General features: G+C 38.9%; 1 protein-coding gene across 2 annotated transcripts in view; it reads right to left on the bottom strand.

The window, feature by feature from the left end:
• LOC122559659 (endoplasmic reticulum-Golgi intermediate compartment protein 2) overlaps positions 1 to 25,445 on the bottom strand; it is a 70,341-nt gene that overhangs the window by 33,798 nt on the left and 11,098 nt on the right. For both annotated transcript variants that reach the window (XM_043709503.2, XM_043709506.2), the window contains exons 2-11: positions 23,449 to 23,646; positions 22,108 to 22,262; positions 21,893 to 22,001; positions 21,033 to 21,079; positions 17,583 to 17,653; positions 16,616 to 16,656; positions 7,777 to 7,878; positions 5,873 to 5,968; positions 2,767 to 2,822; positions 777 to 875 (exon numbers count right to left, since the gene is read on the bottom strand). In XM_043709503.2, the coding sequence (XP_043565438.1) occupies positions 777 to 875; positions 2,767 to 2,822; positions 5,873 to 5,968; positions 7,777 to 7,878; positions 16,616 to 16,656; positions 17,583 to 17,653; positions 21,033 to 21,079; positions 21,893 to 22,001; positions 22,108 to 22,213 (727 nt within the window). In that variant the 5' untranslated portion in view covers positions 22,214 to 22,262; positions 23,449 to 23,646. The remainder of the gene's footprint in view (positions 1 to 776; positions 876 to 2,766; positions 2,823 to 5,872; positions 5,969 to 7,776; positions 7,879 to 16,615; positions 16,657 to 17,582; positions 17,654 to 21,032; positions 21,080 to 21,892; positions 22,002 to 22,107; positions 22,263 to 23,448; positions 23,647 to 25,445) is intronic.

Below are 25,445 nucleotides of genomic sequence, written 5' to 3'. Positions count from 1 at the left end.
AATCTAGTCCTGGTATTTTACTCCATAGACACTGCAATATCAATGTTGAATTAATTCTTGTGCACACGTAACAGAAAACAGATTATATCCTATAGCACTAGAACTGCTGGTGGGGAGGGGGGCATGGGAAGAAGAATTTCAAGAAACCAAGGTAACATGGAGGTCTGATGTGAAAAATCTTTTTCCTTGCACATAAATGAACTGTAAACAACTTTCACTTAGTGATAAGAATTCTTTCTCGGTAAGTTTCAAATGTATACCTTGGGAAAACACTCCATCATAATGATAGAAAAATGCATCTCTGCAAGTAGGTTTTAAGGAATATTTTAGCCTTTCTTTCCAAAATAACAAAAATATTCCGATAAAGAAAACATGAAATCCAGATTACCTGTGCACAAAGTAGCAAATAGAGATATTAAAATGTAACAAGTAATTTATCTTTCTCAACCAACTTGTACAAGCCTGTTCTCCTTTCCAGCAACTAATCCATAAATGGAGTACTAATAAACTTCTCTTTTAATGTAAAAATAATGCTACACAAGTACAGTATTCTCACCAAATCAATACAACTGATGTCACAGAAAGGTATGTTTTACATTCAAACTGAGCTTTCAGTTATTAACATGAACTCCTCAGTTGACATCATGGTAAGGTGAACAGTGAAACAACAACTGAGAAAGAGTCAGGATAGAATAGTGGAGAGTGAACAAACTAACAAATGAATGGTATTTTCTTCCTACATGGAAGATAAAAACAAAAACTGAAAAAAAGCTTACGATCTATGGCAATTTTTTCTGTTCCATCCAGTGGATTGATAAGTCCTGGAATTGGCTCTCCAAATGAGTAATGATCTATTCGATGTGAAAAATTGTACACTAAAAACAAACACAGAAATTTGGCTGTCAGGCTGTACTTTACATCAATAGTAAACTTTTTAGGCATCAATTACTCTTACTTTCCAAACATAGATTGATTTTCAAAAAGACTGAGCAATAACACAGATCAAGAAAGCAAATATTTAATGCATCAAGAGGACAATTAAAGCTTATTATACTTCAAAGTAAGTACAGCATTTGCTATTTTTCTTCCACAGCCCAACATGTCAGCTCAGGATTTTGTATTTTCAAATCTAGTCAAAATTAACAAAAATAATTTTGGTATGGAGCAAGTTTAATTGCAACTATAAACTCTAAAAAAATGTTGGTGGGCCAGGGTATTTGTAAAGCACATGCAGGACTTAGGCTAAAGAGCACCTCCATGTGGTTAAAAACAGTATATTAGTAACACTTTCCTTTCTTTTATATATTTACAGTTACCAACAAAGAAATTTTAAATCCTGTATATCATTAAAATAAAGAAAAGCTAAATAATGATTCAGATCAATGAAATTATAATACTGTAGTATATAAAAAGAAGCCTTCAACATACAAAATGAGTATCCCAACACATGCTCAGAGCTCACATTCCTAAGACTAAACCTTCAGTTAAAAAAAGGTCCACTTTTACAGAAATAACATTTCAGAGTGCCTGCCGTCCACTCTCTCCCATTGACTTGCTAACAGAGCTGCCAGGTCTAGTCCAGTTCTCCCAACCATTCACCCTCAAATGTAGTGTAAAAAGCAGCAACATCTTTATCAATAAGTTTTTTGTTTTACATAAATAATCTCAATGGAGACAAATTCTGTACACTGATTTTATCAAAATTATAAGAATAAAAGCCTTTACATAAGGCTTTGACAGCGTGTGTTAATATGCAGATAGATACCAAAAGCTAAACAGCTGCCTTCAATTCTGAGCTGTCAAGCAGATTTGCACCAGAGTGAATCTGACTTCATTGGCAAGCAATTTGTAAGTATAGAGTCTTTGGATTTCATATGGAAGTTTTACATTGGATTGACCATTACTTGAGTATATACAGTGGCTCTCATTTTCATTCAAACATTTGCTACAAAATGAACCAGACAGAGCAGCAAAGACTGTCCCCAGGCTTGATTATGGAATTAGCTAGTCTCAGTGGGTAAATGATAGAGTGGACAATGGTCTTGGTGCTTTTCTACTGTGCAAAGGGAAGAGAAAAGGAAATCAAAAGTTCCCATTTGAGATAGTTATTCAATAATTGCATGGATTCCACTGGTTTAGCTGTGTTGTACTCCGTGATGAATAAAGCAGCAATGCATAATTTCTAGGCACATACAGCCTAGCTTTGAGGGACAGTCTGTTGCAGTTCAACCACACGCAGACGGATCGTGCTTTTGAGAAGGTAGATTTTAATTTAAAGTGTCTTTCATGATCTCATGTAATCCCAAAGCACTTTACAACCAAGAACAACTATTTTAAGTGCAGTGGCATTATCAGAAGTACAGCAGCTAATTTATGCACAGAAAAGTCCCAGAACCAGTAGTAGTATAAGGACTAGGTTTTAGTGATGTTATTGAAGTGATTCGATCCTGTTCAAAGGTTAATCTAAGGCAGCAGGGGAAGCCTCAGTTAATAATCCATTTTAAAAGTGGTGACCCAAGTGATGCAACACTCATTGTCTTGCAACTAGACCGGAGCTTAGATCTTATATTCAAGTCTCTCAAAGAACATAGAACATTGATTATGAAATGTCAGAGTTAATAACTCAACCAAAGTTGAAAGGGACAAAAAAAAATCCCAGTATCTAGCAGGCCAATATTTCCTTAATAAACAGTAAGCATTTTGTCAAATTTATCTGAACTGCATAAATTTATCCACGACTTTATTAATAATAATGTTAACACTTACCATCATGACTAATGAGAGCAGCCATATGTGCATGACCCCGAGGGTGAGGAATCGCCCTAATAGCATCAAGAAAATATCTAAAATAAGTTATGAAACTTTTAAGATAACCTGCACATAAAGTAACATTGGTGAAGATCCAGTTCCTTTACTATTATAAAACATCTATCAAGATATCAACAATAATTGGTAGAACCAGAAGCCAAGTCAATATGAAAAAGGGCTCACGTTACATTTCCCATTCACACTAATGAATTTACGTAGATTGTCAGGGCAAACCTGATACTGGATTGCAAGGGTTTGTGGGATACTGGATTGCAAAGGAGTGTGGCATGTAGAGGTAACAACTGATCACTGTTTAGGACATGGGAGGGAACAAAAATACGAAGACTGGATTGAGAGTGGGTGCTGGTGGGTGAGAGGATTTGGTCAGTAATACAATAAGTCAAGCCCTCGCTTCAAATGAAGTGAATCACATTCTCCCATTAAAACCAGGGTAAAAAATGTAGGACCCTTCTCAACAGACAAAACTAAGACATTACATTCCATAATTTTAAATACTTTATATTATTAACTTTGTTGCTATTTACTCAGCCTCTCCCCAACTCCCATGCTTACTGTTTCCCTTTACTAAAACTTTGCTGAAAGCAACTGAAAAACTGGCTCACTTTTCTCTTCAGTGCTCCCACAGCAAGGATTTGGGGAGAGTGAAGTGGTGAATGGGGAAACAAAAAGATTAGAACAATGTTATATCAATACCTCTGCATTGTCAGGACCCACACGCCCACAACTCTGGAACTCTGGTTGTGGATCAGATCTGGATCTTAAAACTGGAACACAGGTTCAGATGAAGGAAGTGGCACGTGGACAAGTTGGGAAGTGGAACGTTTGGCAAAACTAAGGATCAGTGACAGGGTAAGTCAGGAAACAACAGAAACCACCAGTCATTAACTCCATCAACTTACCAACCAGATGTGAAGGAGGAGGAGGAGGAGGAGCGCCTCATCTTCCGCCTAGGAACCCTCCAACCACAAGGGATGAACTCGGATTTCACCAGTTTCCTCATTTCCCCTCCCCCCACCTTGTCTCAGTCAAATCTATCGAACTCAGCATCGCATTCCTAACCTGCAATCTTCTTCCTGACCTCTCCGCCCCCACCCCAGTCTGACCTATCACCCTCACCTTGACCTCTTTCCACCTATCGCATTTCCAACGCCCCTCCCCCAAGTCCCTCTTCCCTACCTTTTATCTTAGCCTGCTGGACACACTTTCTTCATTCCTGAAGAAGGGCTTATGCCCGAAACGTCGATTCTCCTGTTCCCTGGATGCTGCCTGACCTGCTGCGCTGTTCCAGCAACACATTTTCAACCAGATGTGAAGACAAACCACGTAAATTAAACTGTTAACCACATTGCCCTTAACTCAAAACCATTCCAACCTCAACCCTAGAATCATACAACACAGGAGAGGCCCTATATTACAGAAGAACCTCGATTATGCGAAGGCCACAGTGGGGAGTATTTCGCTCGGTTAATCGAATGCTGGATAACAGTTTATCCAAGCATTGGGACCTTGCGATCTTGCCAGATAATCTGATATTTGGATAATTGAATGCAGGATAATCGAGGTTCCTCTGTAACCCCATTTTCCAGCCCTCGGCCCATAACCCTGAATATTATGACGTTTCAGAGTGAGTGTGCAGGAGACGCTTGAGCACTTTCACTTCAACTCAGCATCAGGATATTGCAAACTCCTTCTCTGAAGCATGAAAGTAAATGGGCCTTCCACTAACCATCTGGAAAACTAAGGTCCTCTTCCAACCAGCTCCCACTGCATGACAATTCCTTATCAATTAAGATCAATATCAATATCATGGGAAAAAAAATGGATCATTTCTCATATCTTCTGGAAGATGCAAGATAAAGTGGCACAATTCATCTTCTCTTTCAATATGTCAACTCAGCCTTCAGACTGTGGGGCAAAGGATTTCTGAGGACCAGGATATCAAACCCAAGACCGAGACAACAGAAATGCATTTGTCCTCAAAACAACCCTAAAGAAATCAAGCATATCTGCCAACTAATGGGAGACCTCGTCAGTGACCAACCAAAATTTTGATACTTCACTGGGAACAATCAGAGAGATAATGTCACAGTGGCAAAAGGATCGCTCAAACTCCCAAACAACTCCTTTTATTGCAAAGGGATTGGCATCCAAAAATAAAGAGGTCTTGCTACAACTACATACAGATTTGTGAGAATCTACAGAGTACTTTGTGCAATTCTAGTCTCAATAATTCAGAAAGGAAATATTTGCAACAAAGGTGGTTCACTTGGATAGTTTCCTGAATGAGAGGATAGTCTTGCAATGAGAAAGAGTTAACTGGTTTATACTTGGTGGTGTTTAGAAGAATGAGAAGTGATCTAATTGAAAGATACACAATCCTAAATAGGGCAAAGAGTGAGAAGTTATTTCACCAGCTAAGAAATCTGGAAATTGGGGGACAGTCAGGATGACGAATCAAACACTTAGGACTGATTTAAGAAAATATCTTCACACAAACAGGTGCAAATCTTCAGAATTCTCCATCCAAGGGGTTATGACTACTCAAATATTGAAACCATTTAACATTTCCCCTGTGTCTGCGTGGGTTTCTGCCGGGTGCTCCAGTTTCCTCCCACAGTCCAAAGATGCGCAGGTTAAGTGGATTGGCCATGCTAAACTGTCCATCGTGTCTAAGGATTGCAGGCCAGGTGGATTAACTATGGTAAATGTGGGGTTACGAAGATAGGGATGGGGTCTGGGGGGTATGCGTTTCAGACGGTTGGTGCAGACTTGATTGCCGAATGGCCTCTTTCTGCATGTAGGAATTCTATGACTTAAGGTTAAGATAAACCAGATTTTTGGTCTGTTGGGAATAGAGGGAAATAGGGAGTGGTTCGCAAACTGAGACTGAGGCAAAAGATTAGCTATAATTCATACTGAATAACAGAGCAGATGCGAGTCTAATACTCCTTTGAGTTTCAATGAGTGCGTGTGTTACCAACCAAGTCAAAACTCAACCATTATTTTTCATTAATAGGGCTGGTAATATGATGAATGCACATACTTGCCCACAGTTATGTGAAAATTTCCTGCTACTTTGTTGACATACAAGTGTCCATGTATCCTGCAGGCATCAAGTGGATAAGATGATTTGTCTTCCCTGAAAAAAAGCAAGAATTAATCAATTTGTCTTGAACCTGCTTAATAATTGGGGTACAGGATTTCAAAGATTCACTATTCTGTGTAAAGAAATTCCTCTTCTCAGTCTTAAATGGTGTGCTCCAAATCCTGCAATTATGGCCTTTGCCTCCAGGATCTCCAGCCAAGGAAAGCATCCTACCTGTATTCATCCTGTCATACCTTCTAAGTTTCAATGAGTTTCTTTCTTTGAAACTCCAGAGCTAGCTAGATAGCTGATGTTTGATTTTAATTTTCCAAAACTTAAGTTTGTGGAAGGTTCCTTTAGATGAAAAATAGCTAATCTTAACTCATTTATTCAAAAATGGAGGGAAGCAGAAAGCAGGAAACTACAGGCTAGTTCATTTAACATCTGTCATAGGGAAAATATTTGAAGTTATCATTAAAAACATTTTAGCAGGGCACTTGGATAAGTTCAAGGTAATTAGGCAGAGCCAAAATGATTTTGTCAAAGCGAAATTACGTGGAACTAAATATTGGAGTTCTTCGAAGAAATAACTAAAGGGGGAGCAGTGGATGTATCCTTAGTTTTCCAAAAGGCACTTGATAAGGTGTCACATCAAAGGTTATAGTGTAAATTAAAAACTCTTACGAAAGGAGGTCAAGTATCGGCATGAATAAAGATTGGCTGGCTGGAGCTAACAGGGATTTGGATGTGACGTCAACTCTTTATAATTTATATACATGACTTAGATGAAGGGATTGAAAGTACAGTCGCTAATTTTTCTGATGACAAAAATGGGGAGCAAAGGCAGTTGTGAAGACAGCATTACAATACCAAGTAATCAGGAAAGCGAATAAAATATTATGTTTTATTGTGATGGGAATTAAAAGTAAGTGTAGAGAGGTTATGCTTCAATATACAGTGCATTGGTGAGACTGCACCTGGAGTGCTGTGTAAAAATGGTCACCATACTTACAGAAAGATGAAAGTCCTGAGGGGACTTGACCAGGTGATGTTGAAAGGATATTTCTTCTTGTGGGAGAATCTAGAACTAGGGGCCATGGTTTAAAAATAAAGTGTCAACCATTTAAGACAGGCAAGAGGAAACAATTTTTTTTCTCTCAGACGACTGAGTATTTTTGGAACTCCCTTTTCAAAAGGCAATGGATGCAGAACCATTAAACATTTTTACCATAGAGGGGATACATTCTTGATTACCAAGGAAATGATATTTATCAGAATAGAGTTGGGGCTAAAATTAAGTCAGCTATGATTGTATTGAATGGCAGTGCAGGCTCAAAGGGCTGAGTGGCCGCCTAATCTTGTCTGTTCTTCATAGGTTCGCATGTTAAAAAGTTGGGATTTGCTCTTTGAAATATGATTCTACAGGCTAATGTATATTGTTATGGACTGAATACTCAACAGAAAGATGTTCAATATTTTGAGCAGGGTTTTTGAATGTTTAGTTGTATGGTCTACAATGGAGTTAGGGGCTCAAGTTATCCTTGACATCTACAAATTGGGTCAGGACTGATCCAAGCAGCAGCAGTATTATTTCAGGTGGATTTGAGACATTCCCTAACCCACTTCCTGGTCTCAGAAGAGGTTACCAGAAGTTACCAAAGAGATCAATCTCCTATAGATATCTGTTTATGTAAACAGCCAAATTAAAGGGAGTCAATAAAGTTATAATTTGGCAGATTACATTCTCATTGCTACATTGACATCTCATATTTCAACAGGTTAGAATCGATAAAAGACTCATTCAATAGGAGATGCTACAGAGTTCATGACACAATTATTTTAGATTTTGTCAGATTAGATACCTGGGTGGCAATACAGTAGGGGAACCTTTAAAAGCACTTTTGAATAAAAGATCTTGAAGAGAATGTTCCTCTTGCACCTTTTTGCGAATCTTTTGAAGTGTTCTAAAGAAACAACAGGGAAAACAATGCATTCAAATTATTTCCAGACCTATTGATGACAAGGCACTTTTTATTTTAATCAAGACATCAATGAAGAACCAACTAAATTGATGATAATAGTTTCACAGTTTACTAATTAATTAAATTAGATTAGCTTCTAATTCTGAAAATAGAGGGAATACCCCAGAATAAAATTCACTGATATAAATGACATCAGTTATGAACTAACACAATAATGCAACCCTTCCCACTTGATGAACTATCAATCTGAAGACCTTTTGAAAACACTTCCACGAAGGCAGAAAACAAAATGACAAAGCAATGGAAGTTGCTTTGTGCAACCTCATACCTACTCAGTTATAAACATTTCAAAGAGCTTGACTTCTTACAAAGTGGAGCAAAAACTTCTGGAGAGATTTAAGTTAGAATCACACCTCACCAATTTACGGCAAGACAAAAGCGGGCAGCTTTGATTACGTTTACAACAAGCTTGAAGGTACATCTTGGGCTGGGGTTGGAGGGGTTGGATGGAGTAATGAAAGGGAGTCTAGCACATATTCTAATGTTATTCTTGTGGCGAACAGAATTTTAATGACCATCTTAACGGCAAGCAGCTCCATATCATACATACGAATATAAATGGGGGTAAAAATGATTTTAATTTTAAAATTTAATTGGAAATTTCCAGACATTTCACTCAAAAACTGCCAAGTACCAAAATCAGGTTATGACTCCCAACAGAAATCTAGTTTACATTTTACGTTTTAAAGTTATAAGTAGTTTTAGGAATTAATATTTCAACTATAGAAAATTAAGAACATTTGATAAATTTAAAAAAAACTAAGAAATTGATAAGAAACCCTGAAGCAAATAAAATTCAAAACAAGCATGGAAAAAGTAGTGATCAGTTATATTCAATTATTATTCCTTTGGGTAACAGAATCAAAGAGTTGTGTTGAAGGGAAAATAATTAATTTAAATTTCTGCTTGCAACATGCCACATTACCACTGAGATACCGATTCAAAGTGAAGCCTGTGCTAGAATATTCTTTTATCCAAGTTATCGCTGTGTTTGTTGACGGAAGCAACCAGCAGGCAAATAAAGTTGAAGATTTAGCTATTCGTAGGCGGTGTCTGAATTCGGAATGGGAGAGCCAACTTAAATAATTGTCAAGTTAGTTAGGTCTGAACTTCACACAAAGAAAATATAACTTGATGATTTAGAATCCGAAATGCCAGTGCAGATTTGTCTCAATTTGGGTTTCATGAGAAAAAAAAAAGCAGCTGAAGAATCTTTTTCGAGCTTAAAGCCAGTGGAAGATATATACAGTGGTCCTCACAGAGTCTTGTTGAAGAAAGCAGAGTTAGTTTGGAAAGTTATGGGAAGACAGTTGAGTATCTGTCAGCAATGAGGACAAGTTGAGGGATCTAGTCATGAGATCTGTAAATAGAATTTGGAGGGTTGTGTAGCCAAAAGTCTAATTAGATTAGATTCCCTACAGCATGGAAACAGGCCTTTTGGCCCAACAAGTCCACACCGACTCTTCGAAGAGTAACCCGCCCAGACACATTCCTCTACCTTATATTTACCCCTGACTAATGCACCTAACACTATGGGCAATTTAGCATAACCAATTCACCTGACCTACACATCTTTGGATTGTGGGAGGAAACCAGAGCACCAAGAGGAAACGTACGCAGACACAGGGAGATTGTCTGTGGAGTTTGCACAGTCATTCGAGGCGGGAACTGAACCCGGGTCCCTGGTGCTGTGAGGCAGCAGTGCTAATCACCGTGCTGCCGTTAACTGAGTAACCAGAGAGGAGAAATCAAAGTGACTTCTGACACACCTTTGGATTGGACGCAAAAAAAATGAATGAATTCTCAGGTTTTGTTTGACAAGGGAATTACTTGCAGGGCTGTGGATATGTGTGGGGGCAGTTGGTGATGGGAGATGTCAAATATAATATATATGCAGCAGTTCCTTTACTACAAACTGAACATGATGAATGGATACAGTGAAAGCCTGTTATAATGCAGATGTTGAGATGGAAGTGTGTTGCTGGAAAAGCGTAGCAGGTCAGGCAGCATCTAGGGAACAGGAGAATCGACGTTTCGGGCATTAGCCCTTCTTCATGATGCAGATGTTGTTGTCTAAAAAAAATGTGAGCGCATATTAGCTGGAACAATTGAATAAGAAAACTCCTGTTTTCAAATATTTTTAATTAGTAAAATAAAGGTATTTAAATAGATTCAATTATTTTGGGAGCCAAGCCACAGTGCATGGAGAAGCAGAACTAAGGTCGTAGCACAAGTCTTCATAAAATAGTTGTGCTTGCTGTTTGATTTCTTTCTTTATAAAATAAAGTTTGTGTGTTTAAAAAAATGTGAAATCTTGAGGTACAGTTTGTCAGTTAATATCGTCTTAGGGTGTTCAGACTTCTTTAAATGTTAACAATCTCTCACAAGTTTGTTAAAAAGTGCGCAACTTGGAACAGCAACAATAGAGCAAGGGCTCCCAATCATATATTGGGATCACTAGCTCTGATGAAAAGGAGATTTTAAGATATCATTTGCTATTTATTGAAAAGTAACAATAAATACAACCTAGGTAGGTCTACTGGGCTCAATATTCAATAAAAACGTACAAAAACCCTAATTATAGCATCAAACTGCCTGTTAAATATCTTCAGCGGTTTTGCCTCCACTAGCCTCATTGCAAATATTACCAGTTGTTGTGGTTCTGTTCGCCGAGCTGGGAATTTGTCTTGCAAATGTTTCGTCCCCTGTCTAGGTGACATCCACAGTGCTTGGGAGCCTCCTGTGAAGCGCTTCTGTGATGTTTCCTCCAGCATTTATAGTGGCCTGTCTCTGCCGCTTCCGGTTGTCAGTTCCAGCTGTCCGCTGTAGTGGCCGGTATATTGGGTCCAGGTCGATGTGTTTGTTGATAGAATCTGTGGATGAGTGCCATGCCTCTAGGAATTCCCTGGCTGTTCTCTGTTTCGCTTGCCCTATAATGGTAGTGTTGTCCCAGTCGAATTCATGTTGCTTGTCATCTGCGTGCGTGGCTATTAAGGATAGCTGGTCGTGTCATTTCGTGGCTGGTTGGTGTTCATGGATACGGATCATTAGCTGTCTTCCTGTTTGTCCTATATAGTGTTTTGTGCAGTCCCTGCATGGGATTTTGTACACTACATTGGTTTTGCTCATGTTGGGTATCGGGTCCTTCGTTTTGGTGAGTTATTGTCTGAGAGTGGCTGTTGGTTTGTGTGCTGTTATGAGTCCTAGTGGTCGCAGTAGTCTGGCTGTCAGTTTGGAAATGCTCCTGATGTATGGTAGTGTGGTTAGTCCTTTGGTTGCGGCATTTGTGGTGAATGGTACAGAGAACACCGAACGGAGAATTCACCACAAAGGTTTACAGGAAAGCCACTCACAGACCAAGTCCTAAACTATGAAAGCAACCACCCCAACACACACAAACGAAGTTGCATCAAGACACTATTCAAAAGGGCCACAACACACTGCAGCACACCAGAACTGCAAAAAGAGGAAGAGGAACACCTATACAAGGTATTCGCCAAAAACGGATACCCCCGCAATTTCATCAATAGATGCCTAAGGGAAAGACAACGGAACGAGGACATGCCGCAACCCAAAGGACTAGCCGCACTACCATACATCAGGAGCATTTCCGAACTGACAGCCAGACTACTGCGACCACTAGGACTCATAACAGCACACAAACCAACAGCCACTCTCAGACAATAACTCACCAGAACGAAGGACCCGATACCCAACATGAGCAAAACCAATGTAGTGTACAAAATCCCATGCAAGGACTGCACAGAATACTACATAGGACAAACAGGAAGACAGCTAACGATCCGTATCCATGAACACCAACCAGCCACGAAATGACACGACCAGCTATCCTTAATAGCCACGCACGCAGATGACAAGCAACATGAATTCGACTGGGACAACACTACCATTATAGGGCAAGCAAAACAGAGAACAGCCAGGGAATTCCTAGAGGCATGGCACTCATCCACAGATTCTATCAACAAACACATCGACCTGGACCCAATATACCGGCCACTACAGCGGACAGCTGGAACTGACAACCGGAAGCGGCAGAGACAGGCCACTATAAATGCTGGAGGAAACATCACAGAAGCGCTTCACAGGAGGCTCCCAAGCACTGAGGATGTCACCTAGACAGGGGACGAAATGTTTGCAAGACAAATTCCCAGCTCGGCGAACAGAACCACAACGACGAGCACCCGAGCTACAAATCTTCTCCCAAACTTTAAAATATTACCAGTCTCTACCAATGTCTGCTTTTGATCTGTAGTTGTGATTTAATCCTAGCTATTTCAACTTTTATAATGCTCTAAGATGGTTTTTTTAATTGTCTTTCAAAGACAAAAGGATTAAGATTTTCTTGCTTTTCCTTATAATTAAGTCTCAACATTCCCAGTAAGCTGTACGTGGCCACCCACTGGGAAAGCAAAACCCATGCACGTCTCAAAATCATTCGCATGCTGGATGGTCACAAGCAAATGGCCAATAAAGGATTGCTTCTCAGACCCCCATGCAGGATATTCCCAACAGTTATGTACAGATGGCCCACGAATCCCAGGGTTCTCTTTGTGCCAAAACAAAGTCCATGCCTTTGGAATTCAATATTCAGCCATGCAACCATTTCCAGTTCCAGACCACTTGTAAAACTTGCGGCTGTTGAAGCAGGCTCTCTAAAGGTTAAGACGACAGGTCACATCACTTTCAGTTGGGGAGTCAATTGAAAGCTTTAAGTATAGGATTGGAGTCCTGGGGAATTTAGTCTTTTCAGCAGTGAGCACGATAATCAGTCATCAGGTTCAGGAAGCAGTTTGCTAGTCCAGACAGAATCAACACATCAGCAGCAAAATTACATTGTGCTTTCACATTTTGAAGTTTTATTTTCTTGATAAGTTTAAAACATGTTCTAAAGAAAAACAAATAAAAGAAATTCTTTGCACACTGCAGAAGGGAATTGTTTTCTGAGGTCATTGAAATATATCGTGAAATGGATGATCCTAATATAGTCAAAGTTCTCACTGATAATGTCATATGCAGTAAAGATGAATGCATCTATGAATTATGTGCAAAACATTAATGATCATGTGATGATGTACACACAAATTACTGAGGAGGCGCTGCAAGAATTATGCTTTCAAATGTGTAAAGTGCATTGGCTTTGTCACAAAGAAGATAGTTTCTGGATGAACTGTGCACACTGAGTTTTCATAAGTTAATAGTGAATTAAAGTACAAACGTTCAGTGAAAACAATGTTGATTTTGTATATCAAATTTTAACCAGAATCTGAACTTGCTGACAAGACTGGCTTTGCAGGAATCTTGAAGCTAACTGCATGCAACAGTGCCTCAATTGTGACGGCAATCAAGCAATTTCAAGCCAAGTGACTTTGATTTCCAGAAGGTGGTAACGTTTACATCAGATGGAGCTTCTGTAGGCTGAGAAAGAAAACTGGAGTAGCCATAATTTTGTGACGTGAAATCAAAATTTGTCAGAACAGCACTGTGTTGCTCAAAGATATCTGGGAACAGATGGATGATTGGATGCAGGTGTCCATTGTGTAAGATATTGAAATGCCTCTAAGTATAGTGTATACAATATCCAGCAGATCAATTCTAAAGGAAGGCTTTCCAAAGTCAGTTTGAGATACAGTGGTATTTCGACTTTTGAATGAAGTGAGATGGCTGTCAAGATACTTCAAGTATTGCACACAGCAAGTGAATAAATGCAATAATCCAATAAACAAATACTGCCTGAAAATACACACAAATATCGCGGGACATTGAGAGCTCTGCATGATGTTCTCGAACTGCATCACTGCACAAATTCTTCCAGAGATGTTTATCAACAATTAAAGCTATGCAATTTGCAATGACCAAGATCAATAAACTGAAGTCTCAGCATTTAGGGGAGTATGTTTCTGGAGTGAAGAATGTTCTCCACAGTGACAGAGCTGCAATTCTTCAATTTATTCGACTGCTACGTGACCAGTTGGAAAGCAGATTTCCAGGGAAGAAATTAGGAGAGTGGCATGTGTTTGATCAAGATGCAATAGTCAAGACAACAGATTGTGAATTTGGAAAAACCACTATTGTGCGACTGATATTGAAATATTCCACTTTTATACAAAACAACGAACTGAGTTTGGCCGTAAAGTTAGAAATACTCTAGTTTCAAATTTACAGTTGTGGAAAAAGTCAATTTACGTTCCATTCGGACAGTCAATGATTTGGAGAAATATGCTCTAAAAAGATGACTAGTTTCAAGCAACATTCAATCTTCTGGATATTTGTGCAACATTTCAGACATCAACTGCTGTCAGAGTATGGATTTAGCCTCATGAACTTGATTAGGTGTAAATCCAAAAACAGATCAGAAATAAATAGTCATCAAGCATGGATCTCCTTTGGTCCAACTCATTCGTGCTGATCAAACATCCAAAAGTGACCTACATGTCACCCATATTCCTCTAAACCCTTTGTATTCATAATCAATATCTGGATGGGTAATTGTACCCATCGCTTCTTCTGGCAGCTTATTCCATCCACGCACCACTCTCTTCATGAGAACGTTACTCCTCAGGTCCTTTGAAAATTTTTTCCCCCTCACCTTCAAACTACGTGCTGTAGTTTTGCACTCACCCACCTTAGCAAAAGGACCTTGGCTATTCACCCTATCTAATGCCCCTCATAATTTTATAAGCCTCTATAAAGGTCATCGTCTGCCTCTGACACTCGAGAGAACTGCCCCAGCCTATTCAGCCTCCCCAATAACTCAAACCCTCCAGTCCTGGCAACATCTTTGTAAATCTTTTCTACACCCCTCAAGTTTAACAACAGCTTTCCTATACAAGGGTGACCAGAATTGAACATATTATTCCAAAAGTGGCCTCACCAATGTCCTGTACAGCCACAACATAACATCCCAATGTCTACAATATTCTGACCAATGGAGGAAAGTGTGCCCACTGTCTTCGCCACATTTCCACATGTGACTCTACTTTCAAGGAACCAAGCAGCTGCACCCCTAGATCAAATCGGACAACTTGATGTGAATTAAGTTGTACATTTCAACTGAACGCAGTATCCAATCATTGGACACCAGGCAAAGATAGGAGTGAAAAGCTGCCAAAGAAGTGAATAAGTTACTAATGCTCTCTTTTGGTCATACAGTATTGGTGTACGTAATGCGCTTATCAAATACGACCCCAGAAATCTGAACTGAGGTACACTATTTTGTTTATTTCAGCTGGTAAAATACCCTGCAGTTGTATGATGATATCAATTCACACCTTTAATTGTGAACACTCTGAAAAAATGGCTGTGTGGAGGTAGAATGCCTGTAACTGTGAAATAATGTTTGGGAGAAGATTTGTAGCTCGGGTGCTCGTTGTTGTGATTCTGTTCGCCGAGCTGGGAATTTTTGTTGCAGACGTTTCGTCCCCTGTCTAGGTGACATCCTCAGTGCTTGGGAGCCTCCTGTGAAACACTTCTGTGATGTTTTCTCCGGCATTTATAGTGATTTGTATCTGCCGCTTCCAGTTGTCCGCTGCAGTGGACGGTATATTGGGTCCAGGTCGATGTGCTTGTTGATTGAATCTGTGGCTGAGTGCCATGCCTCTAGGAATTCCCTGACTGTTCTCTGTTTGGCTTGTCCTATAATAGTAGTGTTGTCCCAGTCAAGCTCATGTTGCTTGTCATCGGAGTGTGTGGCTACTAAGGATAGCTGGTCATGTCGTTTCGTGGCTAGTTGGTGTTCATGGATTTGGATCATTAGCGGTCTTCCTGTTTGTCCTATGTAGTGTTTTGTGCAGTCTTTGCATGGGATTTTGTACACTACATTGGTTTTGCTCATGCTGGGTACCGATACTGATTCAAATCAACAAGCACATTGACCTGGACCCAATATACCGACCACTGCAGCGGACAGCCGAAACTGACAACCGGAAGCGGCAGATACAAATCACTATAAATGCCGGAGGAAACATCACAGAAGCGCTCCACAGGAGGCTCCCAAGCACTGAGGATGTCACCTAGACAGGGGATGAAACGTCTGCAACAAAAATTCCCAGCTCAGCTAACAGAACCACAACAACTGTGAAATAATATAAATGTGTACTTTCAATACATGAAACTGTGAAAAAAAATGCATTATTTCTGTTCAATGGATGTTGAATGCCACTCAAACTACTCTGGGTTCTGCATCAGCCTGAGGAAAATTAGAGGAGCACTGATGGGGACAGGATTAAAGATGGTAAAATAATCTACTGACATTCATTAGCCAGATCTTTGCACTTGAGGAACTATACTTGAGCATTTCTCCAATTATTTTGATGCAAATAAAAAAAGGAAATATTGATTTTCATGGTAAAGCTTTTCTTACACTAACTTAAATTTAGCCTTTATTAAAAGTGCAGAGAATCCCAAATTATATGAAGTACAAGACTTTGGTTTGCTTGTTACTGACTATTACTATTTACTGAATTGGAGCTATTTAAAATGAATAGAAAATCTTTTAAAGAATCTGAACCATTTGCTGGTGTTATAACTATGAAAAAAGCTGCTCTAAATCGCATCTCTTATATTGCTAATGCTACTAGAAATATTACTTTCAAGTACAACAATGTCAAAGAAGGAGATGTTTAAAATCTGTACATCTTACCTTTGCCACATTCTTTGACGTGAAGATAATTCAAAAACAGTCTGCAAGTTTTTGTTAAAAGGAAAACACAAAACTGTCAATTATTTAGGATTTCATAGAAGACTATAAAGTCTGAAATTCATAGCCATAAAGAATTTTTTGAAAGGCATTCCTTTAAGATTGCACAAAATTATTTTGATAATTGAGCTAGGATGAAATGAAAATGATGCCACAAGGAGTGAAAGCCCCTGTACTTGGATATACATGACAACAGACATTCTCCCAACAAAAAGAGTTGAAGACTGTAAGGTATGTAGCCTTCTGTCAAACAGCTTGACTGCAGTTTTGCCAAAACCTTAGGTGAAAGTCAAATCTTCAAATTCTCAACTAAGGAACAGTGTGCATCATTGTTTCCTCAGGCTGCCTCCAAAGAGCTTACAGGAGTATATGGACACCAGGCTAGATTAGATTCCCTACAGTGTGGAAACAGGCCCTTTGGCCCAACAAGCCCACCCGGACCCTCCAAAGAGTAACCCACCCAGACCCATTTCCCTCTGACTAATGCACCTGACACTATGGACAATTTAGTATGGTCAATTCACCTGACCTATACCTCTTTGGACTGTGGGAGGAAACCGCAGCACCCGGAGGAAACCCACGCAGACACAGAGAACATGCAGACTCCACACAGACAGTCACCCGAGGCTGGAATTGAACCTGAGTCCCTAGCACTGTGAGGCAGCAGTGCTAACCACTGAGCCACCATGCCACCCTTAATAGCTACGGTGCTATTCTTGCACAGCTAGGATAGTTAAGCTGTTGTGTAGTACGGACACACAACTGAATGAAAAAAACGTACATTGTCTACAAGAATATTATTACAACTATATCCACGAGAAAATCTAAGGCAAAAGCCTTAACAGCAAAGTGGCCATTACACCTCAATTCCATAACTATCAGAAGAGCAACTTTAAACAACTATACATACTGGTTCATATTTTAGCCCTTCTGAAGCTGCCACCATAGTTTCAGCTAAGTCTAGGACATCTGCACCAATATCTGTTTAAAAATAAAAGGATTATTTCAGTTATTGTTAATATAAGGCCATATTCAATCAAATATAATTAACAAGCTTCATAGTTACAGCTAGAGCAGGACGTTTCAATGTATCTGATGTTCTGAATACTGCAGCTTTGTCTGTACATTGTTAAAATGCTCTAGTACTCACTTTAGGAAAATTAAAGTTTAGAACTAGGAGTTGGCTTTTACATTTTTGTTTAGGACCCCAATATTGGGGTCAAATATTGTTCTTGTCCCCAGTGTTGGGAGGAAACATTGACATAGATTTTGCTTGCAGTGGCCAATGTGGCATGCTAAAACCCCCCCCAATTAAAGATAGTGGGTGGACTCTAGAAACTGGCCAGCCCCACAGAAGCTGCTGCAACCTGCCATTACAGGTGACAGGGAGAGAGGACAGGGTATTTCCATCTTAAGGCACCCTTTCAGTATTTACAAATCATGAAAAATTGACACACCCTCCATAAAGGAGGCCTGACAGTTACAGCTCTGGCTAGAAAAATGGGAAAGGATGTGGAGGAAGGGGGAGAGTAATCGTGAAGGCTTTCTGGAACACTAACTTCCTCCAGTCAACTACTACGCTATTCTTGCTGCAGAGGCTTGCAAATTATAGTTTGCCTCTGATCACTGAACTTAATTTACTTGTCGACCTGTTAAGTTACCACAAATGGTTATTCATTACTTGCAGGTGGATTGCCAAACCAGACTTCCCTAAAGCAGCTTTAGCACAGGAAGACATTAGCAAACCAGCCTCCAGTCAATCACTGATGTACACTAACAAGAGCAGTGACCTTCTTTCTGAGTCCTGGGGAAAATCAATGTAAATATTCTTCCAGTCTGAAAAAGAACCATTTCCCAAAATTCTTTTCTAACTCAGAATCAATTCTGTTTCAATTGTTCCACAGGCCCAATATGTTGTACTTCATTAAATGACTTTTGAAAGTCTATATGCACATCATCAACTGCACTGCCCCAATTGCAACCTTACCTCATGAAGAAACTTAAAGCATGATTTGCCTTCAACAAATTTGTGCTAGATTTTTCTTATTAGGTTAATCCAAGTCGAAATTTATGTCAATTTTCTTCAGGATACTCGGTTCCAAATGCATCCCCATCACCGACATTACACCGACTGCCCCATAATTGGAAATTTCAGCTTCATACCCTTTTTTGCAGCAAGGCTGCAACATTTCTAATTCTTCAGCTCTCTGGACACCACCTTTGTAACCTACGGAGAACTGGAACTTTGTGGTCAGCACCCCTGCAAACTCTACTCATTTTAATTAGTCCTTGCTGAGGAAATTAACTTTTTTTTACATTGCATTACTTATTTACATGAAGTGCTGCCAGTTTTCTACATTATTTCTATTACACACAATATACTGACAACTTCCTCATGTATTGGAATTTTCTGAAGTCCTCTTTCTTAGTTAACACTGCTAAGTACTCTTTTACTCCTGCAACTATGGTCTTTTGCCGACACCAATTTATCTCCATTTGATCCATAACTGGTAAATGAAGTAGCAGTTTGATTACACTATTCAGCCACTTGGAGCCTACGCCACCATGTGATAAAATCATAGCTAATCTGAATGTGGCTTCAACTCCACTTTTCTAGCTGTCCCTTATTACTTGACTCCCTTGTCAATCAAGCAACATTCTACTCTGCTTCAATTTATTCAATGATCTAGCATTCTCTGCTGTTTGAGGTAGTGAATTTCACAGACTAACAACACTTAAAGACACTCTCAACTTCATCTTAAGTGGGAAAGTTCTTATTTGCAAACTGTGTCCTATTTCTAGCCTTGCCTATAAGTGAACGCTCCCATGCATTATCTTGACATGTCGCTTTAGGAACCTCCAAGTTTCAAAGTTTTGCCAAAGTCCAATAGATACTGATACAAACTGTTCAATACTTCCTCATAATGTTTAATTCCAGAAATCAGTCGAGTGACTATTATCCCCCTCCTCATTACTATTAATACTTCTACAGAAGGCCTTTTTAACATTAACTAGATACGTGTTAGGTGGGTTTTCAATCATGTGGGCTGCTTTATCCTGGATGGTGTCAAGTTTCTTGAATATTGTTGCAGTTGCACTCATCCAGGCCCTTGACAACCTCTGTGCTTCCCCAAATAGTGTTCAACATGGTGAGAACTGATTCATTAGCTGAATGAGAGGCAATAGGCTGTAATCAAGTAGAACATGGGCAATAGGCCCATGTTTGACCTGATGCCATAAGACTTCATGAAATCCAGAGTCAATGTTAAGGATTCCCAGCACAACTCCCATCTTAGGGGGCTTAACAGACTCAGGGATGGTAATGGTAGTATATGCAAGGAATGTTTCTGAGAGAATGGCTGTGTCACTCTGTTGCTTGATTAGTCAGTGGGACAATACAGCAATACAATACAATACAATAGATCCTAGTGAGGAGGACTTTGCAGGGTCCACAGAGCTGCGTGCTATTGAAAAATGCCAGGTGGCCCGTCCAGTTTCATTCCTTTAATCATTCCTTTAGCAGTTAAATACAGCTGACTGGTTTGTTAGGCTACTTCAGAGGGCACTTAAAAGACAACCACATTGCTGTGGATCTCAAGTGTAGGCTAGATGAGGGTAGTTAATCTTCTTTCCCTAAAACAAATTAGTCCACCATTTTTAAATAAATGTCAACAACATTTTCATGGACATCCTTAGATCTGCTTTTTCTTTCAATTCCAGTTTGTTTTATCAATTTAATTCAAATTCCATCATTTCTCATGCCCCAGGTCTCTGGATAACTAGTAATAAAATACCATTGCTCCATTGCCTCTCCCCATTTTCTTTTACTTCATACCATCCAGGAGGCTCTGGCTTTGAGGGCCCCTACTTTCCCATGTTTAGATTGCACACAAACTGTCTCCTCTTTAAGGATCAACCAATTCTCTATTACATTTCTGCATCACAGCTTTTCATTGCAAATTACCAGATCTGTCAATTTGCTAATATTGGGCCCTCTCTACAAATAAATACTTTTATTCTTCTTTGCTTCTTGGCTTTTCTGCATTACTAATCTATATCCTCATATTAAGATCACAATTTTGGAGATGCTGTTCCAATTGATCCAAGGCAGGGAGAGTTGATGCATGAAAAAGAGATGGCAGTTTCTTAAACTTTTTGTCTTTTCATTCTTCCTCAGATCAGTGCATACTATATGTAAGATACACTGCAAGACCTGCCATGTGTTCTTCAACAGCAGCATAATACACTTACATTTTGCTACCGAGAAGGAAAATAACACCAAGCACATGGGAACATCATATAATAAGGATGAAACCAAGGGATGTAAGCCAAGAAAATATTGACAATGGTAAATACTTACAATGACATTTCATTGAAACTGTTATATCTAAATTGATTCGCAGTTTGCTGCAAGATAAAAGAAGAATTTAGAATTATTGCTTCAATAAAATTGAAGTAATTTCCAAAAATCATCAACTTTTGGGGACATTTTCTCTTAAAGCTTGAGCAATGCAACAGAAGTATAAATTAATAATTTTGCAATTCTAAGAGTGTAACGATTGCAATTTCCAAAAATACTTATTAATATAACAACCACAACATATTGGATTGGCCATATAGTCAGCAGAGATCATACTTCAGAAAGGAAAAACAGAATCCAGCATTGTAAACATTCAATTCACATCTGGTCTCTTAGTCTGCCCCAGACGCTTGTTTTAGAAAAGACTGATTCCAAATATCAGTTCTGTCCATATTTTCCATAGTCCCAGCCACTCAACTCCAATGCCACCATCCTCTTGTCTCCTTACTCATTTTGGACTTGGTCTGCCTCTCACACAAATTCTCAAACCCACCTCCTCTCTTTCAAGACCTGCAGAATATTCAACACGTTCAGCTTGATGTTACTCTACTGGAGGATTGAAAACCTAAAATGCATGCATAAGGTCATCATTAGTAGCAACTGATTTTCCAAAAGCAGATTTTTTCTAAAAACCAAATGTCACAATTATTTTTTGTAGGTTTTGTAGTTTTACAGATCTTTTGATTTGTTAATCGATCTCCACCCTCAGTCATCAGTGTGGTCATTTAAAACTTGCAAATGCCCAATATTGGGGCTGCAAAAGACACCATAGAAAATCCCAGATATGTATCCGGTGGAGTCACTGAACTGTGAAACTGAACACACAAAAGCTCTCAAAAATAAACAAATCAAATAATCACCTGGCAAAATCTTTGTCTACTTCATAATCATACTTCATCCATGTGTCACAATACACAAAAAACTCCATAATAGACAATAGAGCAATGGTGGTAAAGGCAATTAAAGAAACTGTAAAGAAATAATTATCACAGTTAATATGTTAAGAAATAAAATGCAACTATGTCCAATTAAAAATTAAATATGCTAGTTAGTCAGGACGCTAAACTGAAAGCACCTGTTCCACCGCTTGCGGAAGTTTCAATATAACTTTCAGGAATCTTGGGGAAGGCATCAAGCTCCTTCACTAAATTCAATGCTCTCTTCTTATTTAATCGCCTCATCTTCAGATATACATTGAGGAGCTTTCACTTTCAGCTTCATAAATTCAATCTGCAAACATGTTAAATTCCATTAGCACATGCTGAAAATAAGGAAATAATGTCAAAAATGTTATACAAAGCTGCAAAATAAAAGCTATACTTTAATAGAATAAAAAGTGAGCTTCTCTGCACAAAAACATTGCATGGCATTTTTAAATTTATACAGTGTATGATTTAGTAGTTTGGATATTGCAATAGCTTCCTGGTCACTGCTGTCAGCTTTCACGGTCGTTGCTTTGAAACTGAAAGCAACTTATGATGGCTGCGGATGTTTAGAAATCCAGAAGCTATCTGTTAATTTATGGATCCCATTGAGTGCACTACTGATGAAGGCAGTTAAGTAGAAAACATTACACATTGTTGATTGAAGTGTAACTGGACTTTTATGGCATACTAAGTTCATCATTTTGAACAGCATCACTGCTCTGAAAAACAAATTTTCAATTTGTAAAATAGCAAACTTCTCCAGGATAAAAAAAACCCGAAATAAATTGGAAATTTAAGTAGTTCAACTTTTACTCTATTTTTATGTGCATGTCTCAAACATTTATTTTGCCCTCTTGTAAAATCTATTAAAAAATGAATAATCATCAGTGCATTTTATTGCCTGGTTTGTTGTCTATGTGAATACTTCAATGTGACTGGCTCTGTTACTATCATGTTCAGAGGGATGAATAAATTCCTCTCTTTTCTCTCCAGAACTTCGAATAATAGTTCGAATTTTTAAACAGATATGCTTTTCCCCAATTCACTGTGTAGTTAGACAATTATTAGAGTTATTAAGAGACAGGTGAGACAGATCTAATTATGTAACCAAATGCAAATGCAAACTCACTCAGTTATAAATATAAACATTACAATAAGGTAAAACCCGTCCCGAGTTTCACAACATACACATAGTAGCATGCAAGTAATCAGAGAAGTGGTTTGCAGATGATGGAGAATCAGAGTCGAAAAGTGGGGTGTTGGTAAAGCAGGTCAGGCAGCATCCGAGAAGCAGGAGAGTCAATGTTTTGGGCATAAGTCCTTCATCAGGAAATTCCTGAAGGGCGTATACCCAAAACGTCCACTCTCCTGAGCCTTGGATGCTGCCTGACCTGCTGTTCTTTTCTGGCACCACACTTTTCGACTGCAAGTAAATAGAACAAGGTATAAGGTGAGAGGAGGTGGAATTGAAAAACAATTAAAGTTCTCACATAAAGGAATCATATGTTCCACTTGATCTTGAGTTTCTGATCAGATAGTCAAGTGGAAATGTTCAGTTGTTCTTAATGTAGTTGTACAGGAGCAGATTTCTATGTTTTAAAAACTCTCTTTGCAGTCGGTTTTCAGTTGCTTTTGTTGAACCAGGCATACCACTTCCAAAGACTGAGTCTTCCTTCTTGATGTTACACCTTCAGTAGCAAAAAATACAAGCTTATAATCATGACTTCTCACAGGGGGAAGGCTTTGAGATGTGAACTCTGGCTGTTGGCCCACATTTGGCATCAATTAATTTTTAACAGAGTTTTGAGGGTTCATTGTCAGATTTTTCCTGCTACCATTTGATATATATGGGGTGATTTCAATTGTCTTTGCATAATGTGTTTCAGTTTTGAGTCTTTGTTCCAGCATTACCTGTAGTCGAAAAGTTTCATTCGCCCAGAGTCATTTGAAGGTCTCATTCCCGATATTGAATTTTATTAATTACCTTGGGTTGCATTTTCAGGGGATGATAGACAGTTTCAACAATGTTATTCCTTTGTAAACTTTTGTTAAGCTTGACTACATTCAGGAAAGCTATCTTTTGTGTCCCAGCTGATGTTTAATTGTTTCTTTTCAATCCAAAGTACAAAGCTTTTCAGTTAGTCACTAACATTTAAAGATCAATAGTCCATATTTCATATTAGCTTGATAGTTTTTTCAATGCTTGATGGCACCACTGTCTGGAAATCAGAGAATCAAGCCAGCAGAGAGGGGAAATTGCCGTGACAAAGATAACTAGATTTTTGCAAGAAGGTTTCTTTGAGATAAGTGGTGATTACAGCCACTCCGCTGACGGTGAAATCTGGGCCAATGTTTTATACTGAACACTTACTAGCCATATTCCTCCACTAACATAAAAGGACATGTTACCATTATCTCAAAATGGATAATAATACTTACATTTCAAATTCTATGGCTTAAGTGCACAGGTATGATTGAAAAACATTGATCTCAGCTAATAAAGTAAACCAAAACCCGTGTGACCATGAACATGATTCAAACTTAAACAATTTACCTGCAATCCAATTTATAATTATATAATGGACAAAATCTACTTCTAAAACACATCTGAAATGAAAATGGTTGGAATTATACAAGGAGTAATGTGTTCCCTGTAACCTTCAAGAATGAAGGTATATTCTATTGACATAGCCCAGTTTCACACCAATGAAGAAAAATATTAGTCTACCAGCTTACGCAACAAAAACTATTCACAATGATTGCTTGACAAATCAGAGAATCTTACAGGCAAAATTCCTCCATAATGCAGCAAAAATAATTAAACATTCATTCTAAATAAAATCCTGACTCATAACTGTGTCAACTGCATTCTAAAATCCTTCAAATAGGTTACCTCCAGTGTGGTCTATTGTTGATTTTGCAGCAGGATGTTGATCAGCTGGGGAAGTGAGCCGAGAAGTGGCAAATGGAGTTTAATATAGATAAGTAGGAGGTCTTGCACTTTGGAAAGTCAAATTAAGATAGGAGTTTCATTGTGAATGGAAGGGCCTTAAGGAGTGTGATGGAACAGAGGGACCTTGGAGTTCAGGTGCGCGGTTCTCTCAAAGTGGAGTCACTCAATTATCTTTGTCACTTCCTCAAAAAACTCAATCAAGTTTGTGAAACACAAAGCCACACTGCCTATTGTTATTAAGCCCATATTTTTTCCAAATGTGAGTACATCCTATCCTCAAGAATGTCTCCAATAATTTCCTTACCACTGACGTAAGGCACACTGGCCTGCTATTTCGTGCCTTTCGTAAGCAAAGGAACAACTTTAGCTATTCTCCAGTCCTCTGAGACCTTTCCTGTGACTAACGAAGATACAACGATTCATATAAGGCTCCAGCAATTTCCTTACTTGCCTTCCTTCACATCCTGGGATAGATTCCATCAGGTCCTGGGGACTTGTCTACCTTAGTGCTTTTTAAAAACACCCAGCACCTTT

Source organism: Chiloscyllium plagiosum, unplaced genomic scaffold (genome assembly GCF_037043375.1).
Source record: "Chiloscyllium plagiosum isolate Xiang-an unplaced genomic scaffold, Cpla_swu_hap1 HiC_scaffold_19, whole genome shotgun sequence".
Lineage (NCBI taxonomy): Eukaryota > Metazoa > Chordata > Chondrichthyes > Orectolobiformes > Hemiscylliidae > Chiloscyllium > Chiloscyllium plagiosum.
The sequence above is the reverse complement of the archived record's forward strand: the minus strand, read 5'-3'. Positions and strand labels throughout refer to the sequence as shown.